The sequence below is a fragment of the Pseudorca crassidens genome, chromosome 18, assembly GCF_039906515.1.
Source record: "Pseudorca crassidens isolate mPseCra1 chromosome 18, mPseCra1.hap1, whole genome shotgun sequence".
Taxonomy (NCBI): Eukaryota; Metazoa; Chordata; class Mammalia; order Artiodactyla; family Delphinidae; genus Pseudorca; species Pseudorca crassidens.
The window spans coordinates 79908661-79924099 of NC_090313.1; the positions used below are offsets into that span (position 1 = coordinate 79908661).

The 15439-nt window shown below is 42.0% G+C and overlaps 1 protein-coding gene across 5 annotated transcripts in view; it reads left to right on the forward strand.

Annotated features, from left to right (window-relative positions):
• The first annotated feature begins 530 nt into the window (after positions 1-530).
• The window catches only part of CENPJ (centromere protein J), a 57195-nt gene continuing 42286 nt past the window's right edge, over positions 531-15439 (forward strand). For 3 of the 5 annotated variants that reach the window (XM_067713868.1, XM_067713871.1, XM_067713872.1), the window contains exons 1-4: positions 665-746; positions 8120-8333; positions 8766-9275; positions 9991-10114. In XM_067713868.1, coding sequence (XP_067569969.1) covers positions 8832-9275; positions 9991-10114 — 568 coding nt within the window. In that variant the 5' untranslated portion in view covers positions 665-746; positions 8120-8333; positions 8766-8831. Of the gene's footprint in view, positions 630-664; positions 747-922; positions 1157-8119; positions 8334-8765; positions 9276-9990; positions 10115-15439 lie in introns of those variants that run through there. The other 2 variants (XM_067713870.1, XM_067713869.1) reach the window with 2 other exon arrangements.

The following is a 15439-nucleotide window of genomic DNA, read 5'->3' on the forward strand; positions in this document are numbered from 1 at the left end:
CTTCGTTTGATTTCTTTAAATATTTATTTAAACAGACACAAAGCCTGGGTGTGTACACAATGGTAACTTGCAGTGTCTGCATCTGCAATGGCAATTAAGAAAACGGTTTTCGAGTTTTGCACTTTAGTGTTCAAAACAGAACTAGGTTTATTTTAATAAAAAATAAACAAAATAAAATTAGGCTTTATTACCTAATGGGCAAAGAGCCAACTACGCATTAGGCAGAAAAGACGAGCGATAGCTACTTTAGGAGTGACTTCATCACAAGGTTACTTTTGACTCATCAGAGAGTGTGGCCGACTGTCCTTTTTTCGTTTACTTGGTCACTCGTGGCAAAGAAGACAAAAACAAAAAACAAAAGACACGCGGAACTAGACAGACTCCGCCGCCCCAACCGCGAGGGCGCCAGCCGAAGTTTTGAAAGGCAGGGGAGGGGCTCGGTCTGTCCCGGAAGTTCTCTCCGGGAACTGTTTCCCCCCGCCTCTCCGCCCGCCACCACCACCCCTTGCCCCCCGCTCCCGGGCGGAAGACGCCGGGCCGTGAGCGCCTAGTAACGTGGAACGCTGGGTCGCCGGGAGTGGTAGTTTGCGTGAGTCCGGCTGCGTGCTCTCGCAAGCGCAGAGGGGCAGGTAGGAACTACATTTCCCAGGAGCCCTCGGGCCTGGGCGGAGCCGGGCTGGCCGCGGAGGCTGTGGCGGGTGGTTTGTAAGGGTAGCGGCGGCGGCGACGACGGCTCGGGCGCTGGCGTGAGTGGACTGAGAGGCCGGGGCCGAGGAGCGGGACTTCGTGGCGGGGGTGGGGTGGGGGTGGGGAGGACCGGAGGAGCTGGTGTGTTCGTCGCCGTACGTCCACGAGGGACGGCGGGGCGCGCGGGGAGCGGCGCCGGGTGGCGAGGGGAGCTCTGGGTCAGTGTCGGGCCTGCTAGCGCTGTTCCGCGGCGGCTTCTCGCGGGCTCCCGCCGCTTGTGGTCTCGGCTGCACTCTGAGCTGCTGCGCGGAGGCGCGGGGCCGCAGCTGCGCGAGGAGCGCGTCGGTGCGTCACCTTCCTGCTGGTCTGGGCCGGTCTCCCTGCCGGCAGGTGCGGTCTTGCAAAGCTTCGGGTTTGAAAGCTTTGCTGTGGGTTGGTGGCTTTCAAGGACGTGTACTTTGGGAGACCGGTAAGTCACCTTTCTAAGCGACCAGTTACTTCTCAAGGCCTGAGGGAGGCTTTGAATTGTTTGCGTCTACCTTTTCCTCCTCGCGAGGTAGAGAATTTATCCCCCCCGGCCCGCTGCTTTAAATAATGTTTACGTGGTAGTCTTTGGAGGTTTCAAGGCTGTCCGTTCGTTTCAAACAGATTTTGATATCAGGAAGATCTGAGTCCACCTCCTAATAATCCATTCTGGGCATTTTGCTGTATATGCTCCCTTTACCAAGGCCTTAGCATCAATACTAAGTAACAGGTTAAGGTGGAATTGTATTTCTGTGCGTCATGCCGACAGTAAATATACCTCTAGGATCATAGTGATGAAGCTGAAATGAAGCAGGGGAGGTTTCTTTTTTACATGGGCGAGATATGTGTTACCGAAAGTGAGTTCCGGATGCTCCTGCGCAAAAGCCAGTGAAGAGGCAAGGCTGGTGGAAAGGAAAGTTTGCTTTCTTTTGGGTGCCGGGAGCGGGGAGGGCGACTCCTGTCCAAAGGCCGAATCCCCTCCCCTGCCCTCCGCGGCCACAGTCGACAGTCGTGGGTCAAGAGCTGTTATAGGCGGCGGGAGGAGCCCACGTGGAAGCAACGCAGGCAGCTCGGACAGGCATCTTGAAGCTGGTCATGCGGTGCTCTGGCCAGCGTCATCTTGACTGTTTTAAGTAGTTAACCTTAGGTTCCAAAGTCGGTTTGTTCCCATTTTCTTGAGGCCAGTTTTTAGAATCGCGGCAGCTTATGTCATGGCTACAGTTAATGTAGTTCACTTCTCCCACCTGATGGGGGTTTCATTATCTACAAGACAGCCCACCGGAGAGGGTCCCGATATTAGCTACAGCCCTTGAGAAGGAGCTAAAGTGCCTTGCCTTTGCTTAATGACTAAACTGTTATTGTTTTGTCCTGTTTGACTGCTTTTCTTTGCTTCTGCATTTTCTCACTTCTCTGGTTAAACTTATTCTTTGGTTTCTCCACAGACAAAAAGGCAGGCTGAGGACATGGGGGGCAGGGACCATAGGGTCCTGCTGTGTTTTACATGCAGACGTCTGAGTGCTGCATCACATCGGTGCTTGCGCTTGCCAGTCTAGTAGGGAACTTTGCTAGTTTTTTTTGTTTTAATTAGAGTATAGTTAATTTACAATGTTGTGTTTCAAGTGTATAGCAAAGTGATTCAATTATACATACATACATACATATTCTTTTTCAGGTTGTTTTCCTTTATAGGTTATTACAAGATATTGAGTAGAGTTCCCTGTGCTGTACAGCAGATCCTTGTTGTTTACCTGTTTTATGTTTAGTAGCGTGTGTCTGTTAATCCTAAACTTCTGATTTATGCCTCCCACCCCCACCCCCTGCCAATCTACTTTGGTAACCGTAAGTGTTTTCTGTGTCTGTTTCTGTTTTGTAAATGAGTTCATTTGTATCTTTTTTTTTTTAGATTCCACATATAAGTTATATCATATGATACGTGTCTTTCTCTGTCTGACTTCACTTAATGTGGTCATCTCTAGGTCCATCCATGTTGCCGCAAATGGCAATTTTCCATTATTTTTTATGGCTCCTCCATTGTATATATGTACCACATCTTCCTTATTCATCTGTCAGTGGACATTTAGGTTGTGTCCATGTCTTGGCTACTGTAAATTGTGCTGCTATGAACATTGGGGTGCATGTATCTTCTAGAATTAGGGTTTTCTGTGGATATATGACCAGGAGTGGGATTGCTGGATCATATGGTAGTTCTGTTAGTTTTTTAAGGAGCTTCCTTACTGTTCTACATAGTGGCTGCACTAACTTACATTCCCACCAACAGTGTAGGAGTGTTCCCTTTTCACACCTTCTTCAGCATTCATTATTTGTAGACTTTTTAGTGATGCCATTCTGACTGGTGTGAGGTGATACCTCATTGTGGTTTTGATTTGCATTTCCCTGATGATTACTGATGTTAAGCATCTTTTCATTTGCCTGTTGCCCATCTGTATGTCTTCTTTGGAGAAACGTCTATTTAGGTCTTCTGCTCATGTGTTGATTGGGTTGTTTGTTTTCTTGATGTTGAGCTGTATGATCTGTTTTTATATTTTGGAAATTAATATCTTGTTGGTCGCTTCGTTTGTAAATATTTTCTCCCATTCTGCAGGTTGTCTTTTTGTTTTGCTTATGGTTTCCTTTGCTGTGCAAAAGCTTTTAAGTTTTATTAGGTCCCATTTTGTTTTTTTGTTTCGATTTTATTTTCATTACTCAGGAGACGGATTGAAAAAATATTGCTACAATTTATGTCAAAGAGTGTTCTGCCTGTGTTTTACTCTAGGAGTTTTGTAGTATCCTGTCTTACATTTAGGTCTTTAATCCATTTTGAATTTATTTTTGTATATGGCCTTACAGAATGTTCTAATCTCATTCTTTTACATGTAGCCGTCCAGTTTTCCCAGCGCCACTTATTGAAGAGACTGTCTTCTCTCTATTGTGTATTCTTGCCTCCTTTGTCATAGATTAATTGACCATAAGTGTGTGGGTTTATTTCTGGGCTTTCTATCCTGTTCCATTGATCTGTATGTCTGTTTTTGTGCCAGTGCCATACTGTCTTGATTACTGTAGCTTTGTAATATAGTCTGAAATCAGGGAGTGTGATTTCTCCAGTTCTGTTGTTTTTTTCTCAATATTCTTTTGGCTATTCGGGGTTTTTTGTGCTTCCATACAAATTAAAATTTTTTGCTCTAGTTCTGTGAAAAATGCCATTGGTAATTTGATAGGGATTGCATCGAATCTGTAGATTGCCTTGGGTAGTATGGTCATTTTAACAATATTGATTCTTTCAATCCAAGAACACAGTATATCTTTGCATCTTTTTGTGTTGTCTTCATTTTCTTTCATCAGTGTTTTATAGTTTTTGGAGTACAGGTCTTTTGCCTCCTTAGGTAGGTTTATTCATAAGTATTTCATTTTTTTATGTGATGGCAAGTGGGGTTGTTTCCTTAATTTCTCCTTCTGACATTTCATTGTAAGTGTATAGAGATGCAACAGATTTCTGTGTATTAATTTTGTGTTCAGCAAATTTACTGAATTCATTGATGAGCTCTAGTAGTTTTCTGGTAGTATCTTTACGATTTTCTGTGTATAGCATCATGTCATTTGCAAACAGTGACAGTTTTACTTCTTTTCCTATTTGGATTCCTTTTCTTTTTCTTCTCTGATTGCTGTGGTTATGACTTCCAAAACCATGTTGAATAAAAGTGGTGAGAGTGGGCATCCTTTTCTTGTTCCTGATCTTAGAAAAAATGCTTTTCACTATTGAGTATGATGTTAGCTATGGGTTTGTTATATATGGCCTTTGTTATGTTGAGGGATGTTCCCTTTATGCCCATTTCCTAAGAGTTTTTATCATAAATGAATGTTGAATTTTATCAAAAGTTTTTTTCCGCATCTACTGAGATGATCATAATGTTTTTATTCTTCAATTTGTTAATGTGTTGTATCACATTAATTGATTTGCAGATATTGAAAAATCCTTGCATCTCTGGGATAAATCCCACTTGATCATGGTGTATGATCCTTTTAATGTATTGTTGGAGTTGGTTTGCTAGAATTTTGTTGAGGATTTTTGCATCTGTGTTCATCAGCGATACTGACCTGTGATTTTCTTTTTTTTGTGATGTCTTTGTCTGGTTTTGGTATCTGGGTGATGGTGGCACATTTAAATAGAATGAGTTCAGACGTGTTCCTCCCTCTGCAATTTTTTGGAATAGTTTGAGAACAGTAGGCGTTAACTCTTCTCTCAGTGTTTGGTAGAATTAACCCGTAAAGTCATCTGGTTCTGGACTCTAGCTTGTTGGGAGTTTTTTAGTTACTCATTCAGTTTCAGTACTGGTAATTGGTCTGTTCATATTTTCTTTTTCTTTCTTTTTTTTTTTTTTTTACATCTTTATTGGAGTATAATTGCTTTACAATGGTGTGCTAGTTTCTGCTTTATAACAAAGTGAATCAGTTATACATATACATATGTTCCCATATCTCTTCCCTCTTGCATCTCCCTCCCTCCCACCCTCTCTATCCCACCCCTCTAGGTGGTCACAAAGCACCGAGCTGATCTCCCTGTGCTATGCGGCTGCTTTCCACTAGCTATTTTACGTTTCGTAGTGTACATATGTCCATGCCACTCTCTCGCTATGTCACAGCTTACCCTTTCCCTCCCCATATCCTCAAGTCCATTCTCTAGTAGGTCTGTGTCTTTATTCCTGTCTTACCCCTAAGTTGTTCATGACATTTTTTTTTTCTTAAATTCCATATATATGTGTTTATATTTTCTACTTCTTCCCGGCTCAGTCTTGAGAGATTATTGTACCTTTCTAAGAATCTGTCCATTTCTTCTAGGTTGTCCATTTTATTGGCATATAGTTGCTCATAATAGTCTCATATGATCTTTTGTATTTCTGTAGTGTTGGTTGTAACTTCTCTTTCATTTTTTTTCTTTTTAAGGAACGTAATGCAATCTTTTGAATTTTTTTAAAAATAAATTTATTTATTTATTTATTTTTGGCTGCATTGTGTCTCCACTGCTGTACCTGGGCTTTCTCTAGTTGTGGCAAGTGGGGGCTACTCTTAATTGTGCACGGGCTTCTCATTGCACTGGCTTCTCTAGTTGCGGAGCACGGGCTCTAGGTGCACAGGTTTCGATAGTTGTGGCACATGGACTCAGTAGTTGTGGCTCGCAGTCCCAGTAGTTGTGGCGCACTGGCCTAGTTGCTCCGTGGCATGTGGGATCCTCCCGGACCAGGGCTTGAACCCGTGTCCCCTGCACTGGCAGTCAGACTCTTACCCACTGCGCCACCAGGGAAGTCCCTCATTTCTGATTTTATCGATTTGGGCCCTCTCCCTCTTTTTCTTGATGAGTCTGGCCAGTGGTTTATCAATTTTGTTTATCCTTTCAGGGAACCAGCTTTTAGTTTCATTGATCTTTTCTGTTGTTTTTAAAAACCTTTTCTGGTTTTTGATGTTACAGAATGACCTTGTAGCTTGTCTTTGTTCTAAATTTGGATTTCATAAGTTTCCTGACGAGGTCGTTTAAATTCAGTCAGGGTTACTTGGTTGATTCTGATGAAGAGTTTTGCCTTTTTACATAGGTTTCCAACTCAGAAATAGTTAGAATTAGTTTGCTTACCACAGTTTAAAAAAATTATTCAGGAGTAAGAGATATCCAGTAAAGTGCCTTAATCTTTTTTTTTTTTTTGACCACACCATGTGGCTTGCCAGATCTTAGTTCCCCAACCAGGGATCGAACCCTGGGCCCTTGGCAGCGAGAGTGCGGAGTCCTAACCACTGGACTGCCAGGGAATTCTCAGAGTGCCTTAATCTTAAGTGTACAGCCCAAACATATATACCAGTGTAGTCACCTCCCAGATACAGAACATCCCTAGCATCCTGAAGGCAGAAACCCCTTCCCAGGTGATACCAGCTTCCTAGACAGCCATGCTTCTGACTTCTGGACCTGGGAGTTTATTCTGCCTCTTCTCAAACTTCATACTAAGTGGAATCACACAGTATTCGTGTCAGACTTTTTTTTTTTTTTCGGTACGCGGGCCTCTCACTGTTGTGGCCTCTCCCGTTGCAGAGCACAGGCTCTGGATGCGCAGGCTCAGCGGCCATGGCTCATGGGCCCAGCCTTTCCAAGGCATGTGGGCTCCTCCCGGACCGGGGCATGAACCCGCGTCCCCTGCATCGGCAGGCGGACTCTCAACCACTGCGCCACCAGGGAAGCCCTCGTGTCAGACTTTCATTCAACTTTTCTCATCCATGTCGTTGCCTATAGCAACTGCCTATAGCAGTAGGTTTTTTTTTTTAAATGCCGTAGTAGCTGTGGTTGTCAACGTGTGATATCAGTGAGAAAACAAATCACGCTGCCATTTGTTTTGTTTTGTTTTGTTTTGTTTTATCCCCAGTTTTCTCCATTTCAGTTAATGGCAACTCTGTTCTTCGAGTTGTTTAGCCAGAGAATTTTCAGGAATGAAGGAGAGGATCCCAGGACACTCTGTAGGTTGTGGTAGACAATAAAGGAATAGTAGGTTATATAGTCTGATAATACGAGGTTCAAAATTGGGGATTTTGATGGTAGAGGAAGGGAGAATAATCCAGGTCTAAAAAAGAACAATAAAGAAGGTACGTATTCCAAGGGTATGGGCTCCATAGGAGGAGGTTTTCTCAGGAAGGTGAGAGAAGAGGTTAAGAATAATAGATTTTGCTTGTGACGCACAGTGAGTGTTTGGCATTGGGATGCTTGGGACACGGAGACAGGATAAGCACATGCGTGGAGATTAGCGTGGCACGGATGAAGGGCGCTGACATAAATAGATTCCCAAACATAAAGACGTGAACCCTGGAGGAGTCAAGGTGGATAGTGGTGATGGGCTGTAGGAACTGGTGGTTTTCGGGAGGAATGGGGCATTGGTGGGGGCTTCCTGCAGATGGGAGTTATGAAGTCTGGGTGACTGGGTCTTATTCTGCCCCTCATAGCTGCACCACATGCACTTCTTCCACCGGGTCCTTAGCTTTTCCTCTAAGTGAGGCCTTTCTGTGCACCCCGTCTAAACTTGCAGTCTCCTACCCCCACATGGCTTTTGTGTGTATTTTCCCCACTAGACTCTGAGTTATTAACTGCTGTCTACCCAGTGCCTACAGCAGTACTGGGCACAGAGTAAGAACACAGTAAATGTTAGTTGCTTATCTGTTGCACTAGTCACAGAGTTACACTAGGAATTTGGTTGTTTTAGAGTATGATTCATACAGCATAGCTGTCCCGTGCTATGAACCAATGAAATTTTTATTGTTGAACATTGAATGAGCACAAACAATACTTTATAAAACTGAATTGTTTTCAACAATATAACCTTAGTTCTGATTTAATTTTAACTTACTTTTAGCAAACATTTATCAAGTTTCTTCTATCTCCCAGGGACGGATGGTGCTAGACAGTGGTGAATATACAGATACCTTCAAGGAACTCACAGCTTGGTAGATTATGAACACAGAAGCGAAATACCACTAATAATGAGATGACGCCAAAGCAGTGATGTCAGAGACCTCTAGGGATGCAGATGAGAGACTGCCTGCTGGGCAAGGGGTTATAAGAGAGAAGAGGAGGAACGGACAGCAGCAGACAGTGCCAGGTGAAGCCATGGGGTGGTGGTGACTTATGTTCTGGGACTAGGGAGAACAGGGTTCCCCGTATTGGGCAAAGAAGCAGTACTGGACTAGGGCCAGACGCATGCACGTGGTTAAAGTGGATATTGATAGTGGCCTATTTTTCCTTTGGTAATCAAATAACTTAGAAGATGCTTTAGCTCCCTTAGTTTTTGGTCAACTGATTGAGCACTTGTGTAAATTCATCAGTAACTGATTAAATCAGAAGGGAACTTTGAGTTTTGATCCCCTCAATTTGGGTATTTTAAAGACGTTTTAAAAATATGTAACTTACTGCCCAATTGCTTTGCTAGTTAAAGTGTTTCCTGTAAGAAATATTCAGTAGGTTTTTGTGCTGGGTTAGGTTTGGGTTGAATAACTTTAACTAATAATTTTTGTTGGCTGTCTTGTTTCTACAGGTGTTGGAAATTAACAGCTCTTCTAGCTTTTACATTATTTAAATACAGTAGTGTCATTGGACTAAAATGTTCCTGATGTCAGCCTCTTCAGAGTTAAACAGTGGGCAGAACTTCTTAACCCAGTGGATGACCAGTCCTTCTCGGGCTGGGGTCATATTAAATCGTGGATTTCCTATTTTGGAAGCAGAGGAAGAGAAGCGAGTAAATGTGAACATTTCTACCAGCTTTCCTATTAACCCCACAGATTTTTCAAATAGCTTCAGCTTTATAAGTGAAGAAGATTCACTTCATGAAGAACAGAAGTTGGAGCCCAACAGCCCTTACAAGTTACAATCAGATAAATCTGAAACACAGAGAGTCTTTCCTTTGACTAAAGAGGGAACACAAATAGTGGCATGTCAGCATGCTCCTGGACACTGGGAAGATAACAAAAATGACTTTATTTCAGATCCTGTGAGTGAATTCAAAGAAGTGGCTTATAAAGACCCACTTTTTAAAAAGCTTGAACAGGTAAAACGGGATTTGACTTAATATGTATCTGTGTTATTGCACAGTTATTGCAGGTACGACGAAAGGTCACCTGTTCCAGGTCTTTTTGTTTCTTCCCCTGTACTGTGAAAGCCTCATAATACCATATTTTGCCTTTTGTTTGATATGAAACATTAAAGCATATTTAATATGTAAGATATAAATATAGCACTTACGGTAACATCTTTAGGTTTCTCCCTCATTTTGTAAAAACTAAATTGGAAATGGTTGACCAAATATTAGGGAAGAAAAGTTGATTATAAATGTACTGATACCTATCCTGTTTTAAGAGTCAAAGGATTCATGTGACTTGTTCTGTTTCTTAGTTGAGAGTTTAGTTTTGGTGGCAGATTTAGTTACTTAGAGATCCCTCTTTTTTTTTTTTAATTTTTAGAACTTTAAAATTTTTATTTATTTATTTGGCTCTGCCAGGTCTTAGTTGCGGCATGCAGGGTCTTTAGTTGCAGCATGTGGGATCTAGTTCCCTGACCAGGGATTGAACCCGGGCCCCCTGCATTGGGAGCACGGGGTCTTAACCGCTGGACCACAAGGGATGTCCCTAGAGAGCCCTCTTTGAAACTCTTTATTAGAGAAGATATGAGAAGGGAGACGGGAGGGATTAAGATAAATGTAAGGGGCAAAGGTCCATAAAGAAATATTAAGTTAGTTTAATCAAGTTAATTTTATGTTTAAAAAGCTGAAAGAAGTACAACAGAAGAAGCAGGAACAACTGAAGAGGCAACAGTTAGAGCAACTGCAAAGACTCATGGCGGAACAGGAGAAGCTGCTCACCATGGTGTCTGGGCAGCATACACTCCCAGGTAGTATGTGCTTACGTAAGACCTTTGCTTAGTACAGCGATGGACAGTTACCTACACTTCCTGTCTTTCATTGTTTGACGGGTCATTTCTACCATTTCTCTATCATGTGTTGCAAACTCCAATTTCTTAAGAAGCCAAGCAGACAACTGTGGAATGGTGATGGTGTAATATAATTGGGATGAGGGATCTGTGCCATTCTGGAGCATGTGTGCCCTGCTTAAAGGCATTCATATTTATTTATAAAATAAAATTTTAAAAAGACCCAGCAGAATGAAAGATGCAGAGCTGAATTTGGCCTAGGGCTACTGGTTTACAACCCCTGCCCGATGAATGAAAAGCTGCTCAGGGTCGTAAAGATGCGGATGTGTAGAAGCCATGCTGCCCAGCTAAAGAGCCGCACCAGAAACATCTTCTGTGGTAGTAGAGGACAGTTTTTCTGTTGTATGCCAGGTCAGTTAATGGAAAGCATGATGTGCTTATCAGTGGGGGGAAAGCAGTGGAAATGTGATCCGGAGCAGCAGCTTTGAAAGTTCTTTGACCGTGCCGCATAGTAACAAAACCATCTTAAATGATGACTCATAATTTCAAAGAAATTTCATGAATCAGTTCTTATTGGTGTGCCTGGCAGGTAACGAGGATATTTTGTTTATTCTATTGTATGTCATTAAAAAAAATGCCATTCATGATCTGTTGTGTCTGCTGATAAAATGGATTATGTCCCACAGTTTGAAAAACAGCGGTCTGGAGCAGTGTGTTTGCTTCTTGGGCTACCTTTTAAGAGACATGCTTTACTGATTCAGTAAAATGCTTGTTCTCTTCAGAGGTTGCGCTGGACATTGAGAATACAAAGAAGAAAAGATTGGCAAATGAATGTGCAGAGTGTGGCTGGATGGTACTCGGGGAGTGGTGGTAGTGCTGGTGATGGGAACTGCAGCAGATGAAGAGTGGTTTAGGGCATTTGGATGTTTATCTTAGAGAACATAGGGAACGTGGTATGTATCTTGAAATAATTGAGTGCCTTTATGGAATACATAAAAATAATAATCAAAATCATTTACAATAGCCTGTGATAGTTCTTAAGGTAGAAATAGCACTATGGTAGAGCAATAGGGAAGCAGATGTCAAACTTATTAATATAAGAACTACCTCCATGGAGTTATGAAACAATTGCTTTAGGGCCATTTTCACATTTTTTGGTTTCAGGACCCTGTAACACTCTTGAATTATTGAGGACCCCAAAAAGCTTGTGTTATATGGGCTATAGCTATTGATATTTACTGTGTTAGAAATTAAAACTTAGAAATTTAAAAACTAATTCATTTAAAATAATAACCAATTACATGCTATAAATAACTTTTTTTTTTTTTTTTGGCTGCGTTGGGTCTTTGTTGCTGTGTGCGGGCTTTCTCTAGTTGTGGCGAGCAGGGGCTACTCTTTGTTTTGGTGCGCAGGCTTCTCATTGCGGTGGCTTCTCTTGTTGCAGAGCATGGGCTCTAGGCTGAGCGGGCGTCACTAGTTGTGCACAGACTTAGTTGCCCCACGGCACATGGGGATCTTCCCAGACGAGGGCTCGAACCTGTGTCCCCTGCATTGGCGGGCAGATTCTTAACCACTGCACAACCAGAGAATAACATTTTTTAATGAAAAAAAATTTTCTAAAAAATTAGTGAGAAGAATTGCATTGTTTAATGTTTTTGAAAATCTCTTTAACTTCTGGCTTAAAGAACTCAGCTGATTCTCGTATCTACTTTTGCCTCCCATCTCTTCAGTTATGTTGATTTGGTTGATGTATGTGAAAAAAAACCCAGCCTCACACGGACATGTAATTGGAAAAAGGGGAGAGAAGTATTTTAATAGGCTTTTCAAATAATTTTGGTTATTTCTTTGATACTGCACCAAACTCAACAAGTGGTCGTTTCTTAGTGGTTATTCACAACATGGAATCTGAAATCATATTAGTGAATTTTCATGCTCTATTACATTAAAATATATTAGAATGTCTTGCCATTTTTTTCTTTAAAAATAAAGATTATTAAAAATAATTACTGCATTAATTAAAATAGATCTCAGTTTCTTTTTTTATTTGGCTGCGTCGGATCTTACTTGCGGCACACAGGATCTTCGTTGAGGCATGCGGGATCTTTTTCTCTTCGTTGCAGCACTCGGGCTTCTCTCTAGTTGTGGTGTGCAGGTTTTTTTCTCTCTCTAATTGTGGCGTATAGGCTCCTGGGCGTGAGGGCTCTCATTGAGGTGTGCGAGCTCAGTTGTTGTGGTATGTGGGCTTAGTTGCCCTGTGGCATGCAGGATGTTAGTTTCCCGACTAGGGATCGAACCCGCGTCCCCTGTATTGGTAGGTGGATTCTTTACCACTGGACCACCAGGGAAGTCCCTAGATCTCAGTTTCTAAAGTATCATAAAATTTTAGGAAGTTTCTGAAAGTCAGAATCATTCAAGGTCAGAATGATTTATTCTTGAAAGTAATTTTGAGTATGCCTGTAGATGTTTGTATAAGCATAAAAAAGGGTGTGAAATCGTACATGAATATTAATAATAGTTACTCCAAGGGATTGATATATTGTTTTTTTTGCTGTACGCAGGCCTCTCACTGTTGTGGCCTCTGCCGTTGCGGAGCACAGGCTCCGAACGCGCAGGCTCAGCGGCCATGGCTCACGGGCCCAGCCGCTCCGCGGCTTGTGGGATCTTCCCAGACCGGGGCATGAACCCGTGTCCCCTGCATCGGCAGGCGGACTCTCAACCACTGCGCCACCAGGGAAGTCCAGGGATTGATTTTATAAGAAGATGTGGACTTATGCAGATTAACTTTATACTTCGAACTATTTGAGTTGCCAAAATAAGCAAGAATTACTTCCACAATTTAAAACATCAAATTAAGTGAAATGAATAAATAAATAACAGTAATTACAAACCATACCACTCAATGGGATGTTATATTATACCTTTATGCATTCTATGAGTGATTGGAATAAACTGAGTGTACATTTCCTTCAAACTCTGGGATCATACAGTTCTAAGTAGAATGACAATAATCTCTCTTTTATTTGCTGTACCCAACCTGTATTTAATTTCCACACCTGGAGTGAGGTTTGTTGAGCTCCAGAGTCTGGGTCTTTACTGATATCTTACTCTCTCAGGTGCACATGGCATAAGAGAAAGGTCACATTAAAAGATAAAGTCATAGGCAGATCATCTAATTTCTCAGATAACACCAAGAGCAGGGATTCCAGAAGGAAGTCACAGAAACTCAGGAGTTAATCATCAAACTGTATTTGGCAAAGCACTGTGCATTTATCCTTCCATAAGGCAAAAAGAAACGAAACTTTTTTTTTAACATCTTTACTGGAGTATAATTGCTTTACAATGTTGTTTCTTTCTTTTTTTTTTAAACATCTTTATTGGAGTATAATTGCTTTACAATGGTGTGTCAGTTGCAGCTGTATAACAAAGTGCATCAGCTATACATATAAATATATCCCCACATCTCCTCCCTCTTGCGTCTCCCTCCCACCCTCCCTATCCCACCCCTCTAGGTGGTCACAAAGCACCGAGCTGATCTCCCTGTGCTATGCGGCTGCTTCCCACTAGCTATCTATTTTACATTTGGTAGTGTGTATATGTCCATGCCACTCTCTCACTTCGTCCCAGCTTCTCTTTCCCACTCCCCGTGTCCTCAAGCCCATTCTCTATACAAGTAAAACTTTTAAGTGATGTTTTCTGGGAACAACATTTAAGTTAACTGCCAGTGATCAATAATTTTTTTTAATATAAAAAATACCTGAACTTAACACATACATTTTGAAAACTTACTGTGCCTTTCAAAACATTTTATATAAACCTGGTAGTAAATTATCATGATTATTTATTCTTTCATTAATTATCTTGGCATTTTGAATGGATTTTTCATCACCTTTGGTTTGGTAAAACCAAACCATGCATTGGTTATTTGGAAAATAATAGTTCCCTGAGTTATGTAGGTTTTTAAAATATTGACATATTTCATTATAAAAATTTATATCCATTAATACTACCACAGATCTCATCATAACTGTATTATAAAGTTGTCAAGCTCATGGCGATGGACATGTTTTCCAACATTCTCATTTTTACTTGGAAGTTCAAATTTTATCATTGGCAACGAATATTGTCAGCTTCTTTGAAGTAACTGGCTCACTTGTTTCATCTTTGAGAAAATGCCTGCCAAGTACTGAGGTTTAAATCATTCATTGTTTGTCATTCATTCTTTCAAGTAAAAATGATGTTCCCGGACTTCCCTGGTGGTGCAGTGGTTGAGAGTCCGCCTGTGCGTCCGGAGCCTGTGCTCTGCAAGGGGAGAGACCACGGCAGTGAGAGGCCCGCGTACCGAAAAAAAAAAAAAAAAATGATGTTCCCTGAAAGAAGTGTCTAGTTGAGCTTAGCAGATTTTTTTTGTCTGCGCCACGAGGCATGTGAGATGTTAGTTCCCCACCAAGGGCACTCTACCCCCCTGCGTTGGAATCTTGGAGTCTTAACCACTGGCCTGCCAAGGAAGTTCCTCTAGTTGAGCTTGTAGCTCAAAAATTTCACAGTCCATGTCTTGATTTACGGCAGAAGTGATTTATGCATACTTCTCATTTTGTCCTATAGAATGTTCATGTACTCAGGCTTAAAATTTAATTTAAAAATTTAATAATTTTTGCTGCTTTATCTAGAACATTCTTAAGTAAAACTTTTTTTTAAGGTTTTTTTAAAAAAATTATTTATTTTTGGCTGTGTTGGGTCTTTGTTGCTGTGCGTGGGCTTTCTCTAGTTGTGGTTACTCTTCTTTGCAGTGCATGGGCTTCTCATTGCGGTGGCTTCTCTTGTTGCAGAGCATGGGCTCCAGGCGTGCGGGCTTCGGTAGTTGTGGCTCATGGGCTCTGGAGTGCAGACTCAGTAGTTGTGGCACACGGGCTTAGTTGCTCCGCGGCATGTGGAATCTTCCTGGACCAGGGCTCGAACCCATGTCCCCTGCATTGGCAGGTGGATTCTTAACCACTGCACCACCAGGGAAGCGCAGAACTGTTCTGTTTTGGTTTTAAACTGAGAGTACATGGCGGTGACGAACACAGTGACTGCTAGCGCAGTGGGTGCTGCTCTACTGCTTTTGAATGGAGTCTCCAGGAGGTTTCCATTTTGCCTTTGCAGCATCAGTACATATGTCAACACAGTGAAAAAGGCAAGTACTGTCTTAATATTTCTGAAAATAGCTTAGAGCTTGGTGGATGGCCTGAAAGAGTCTTGGAGACCTCCAGGGGTTTACAGATCATGCTATGAGAGCTGCTGCTTTGG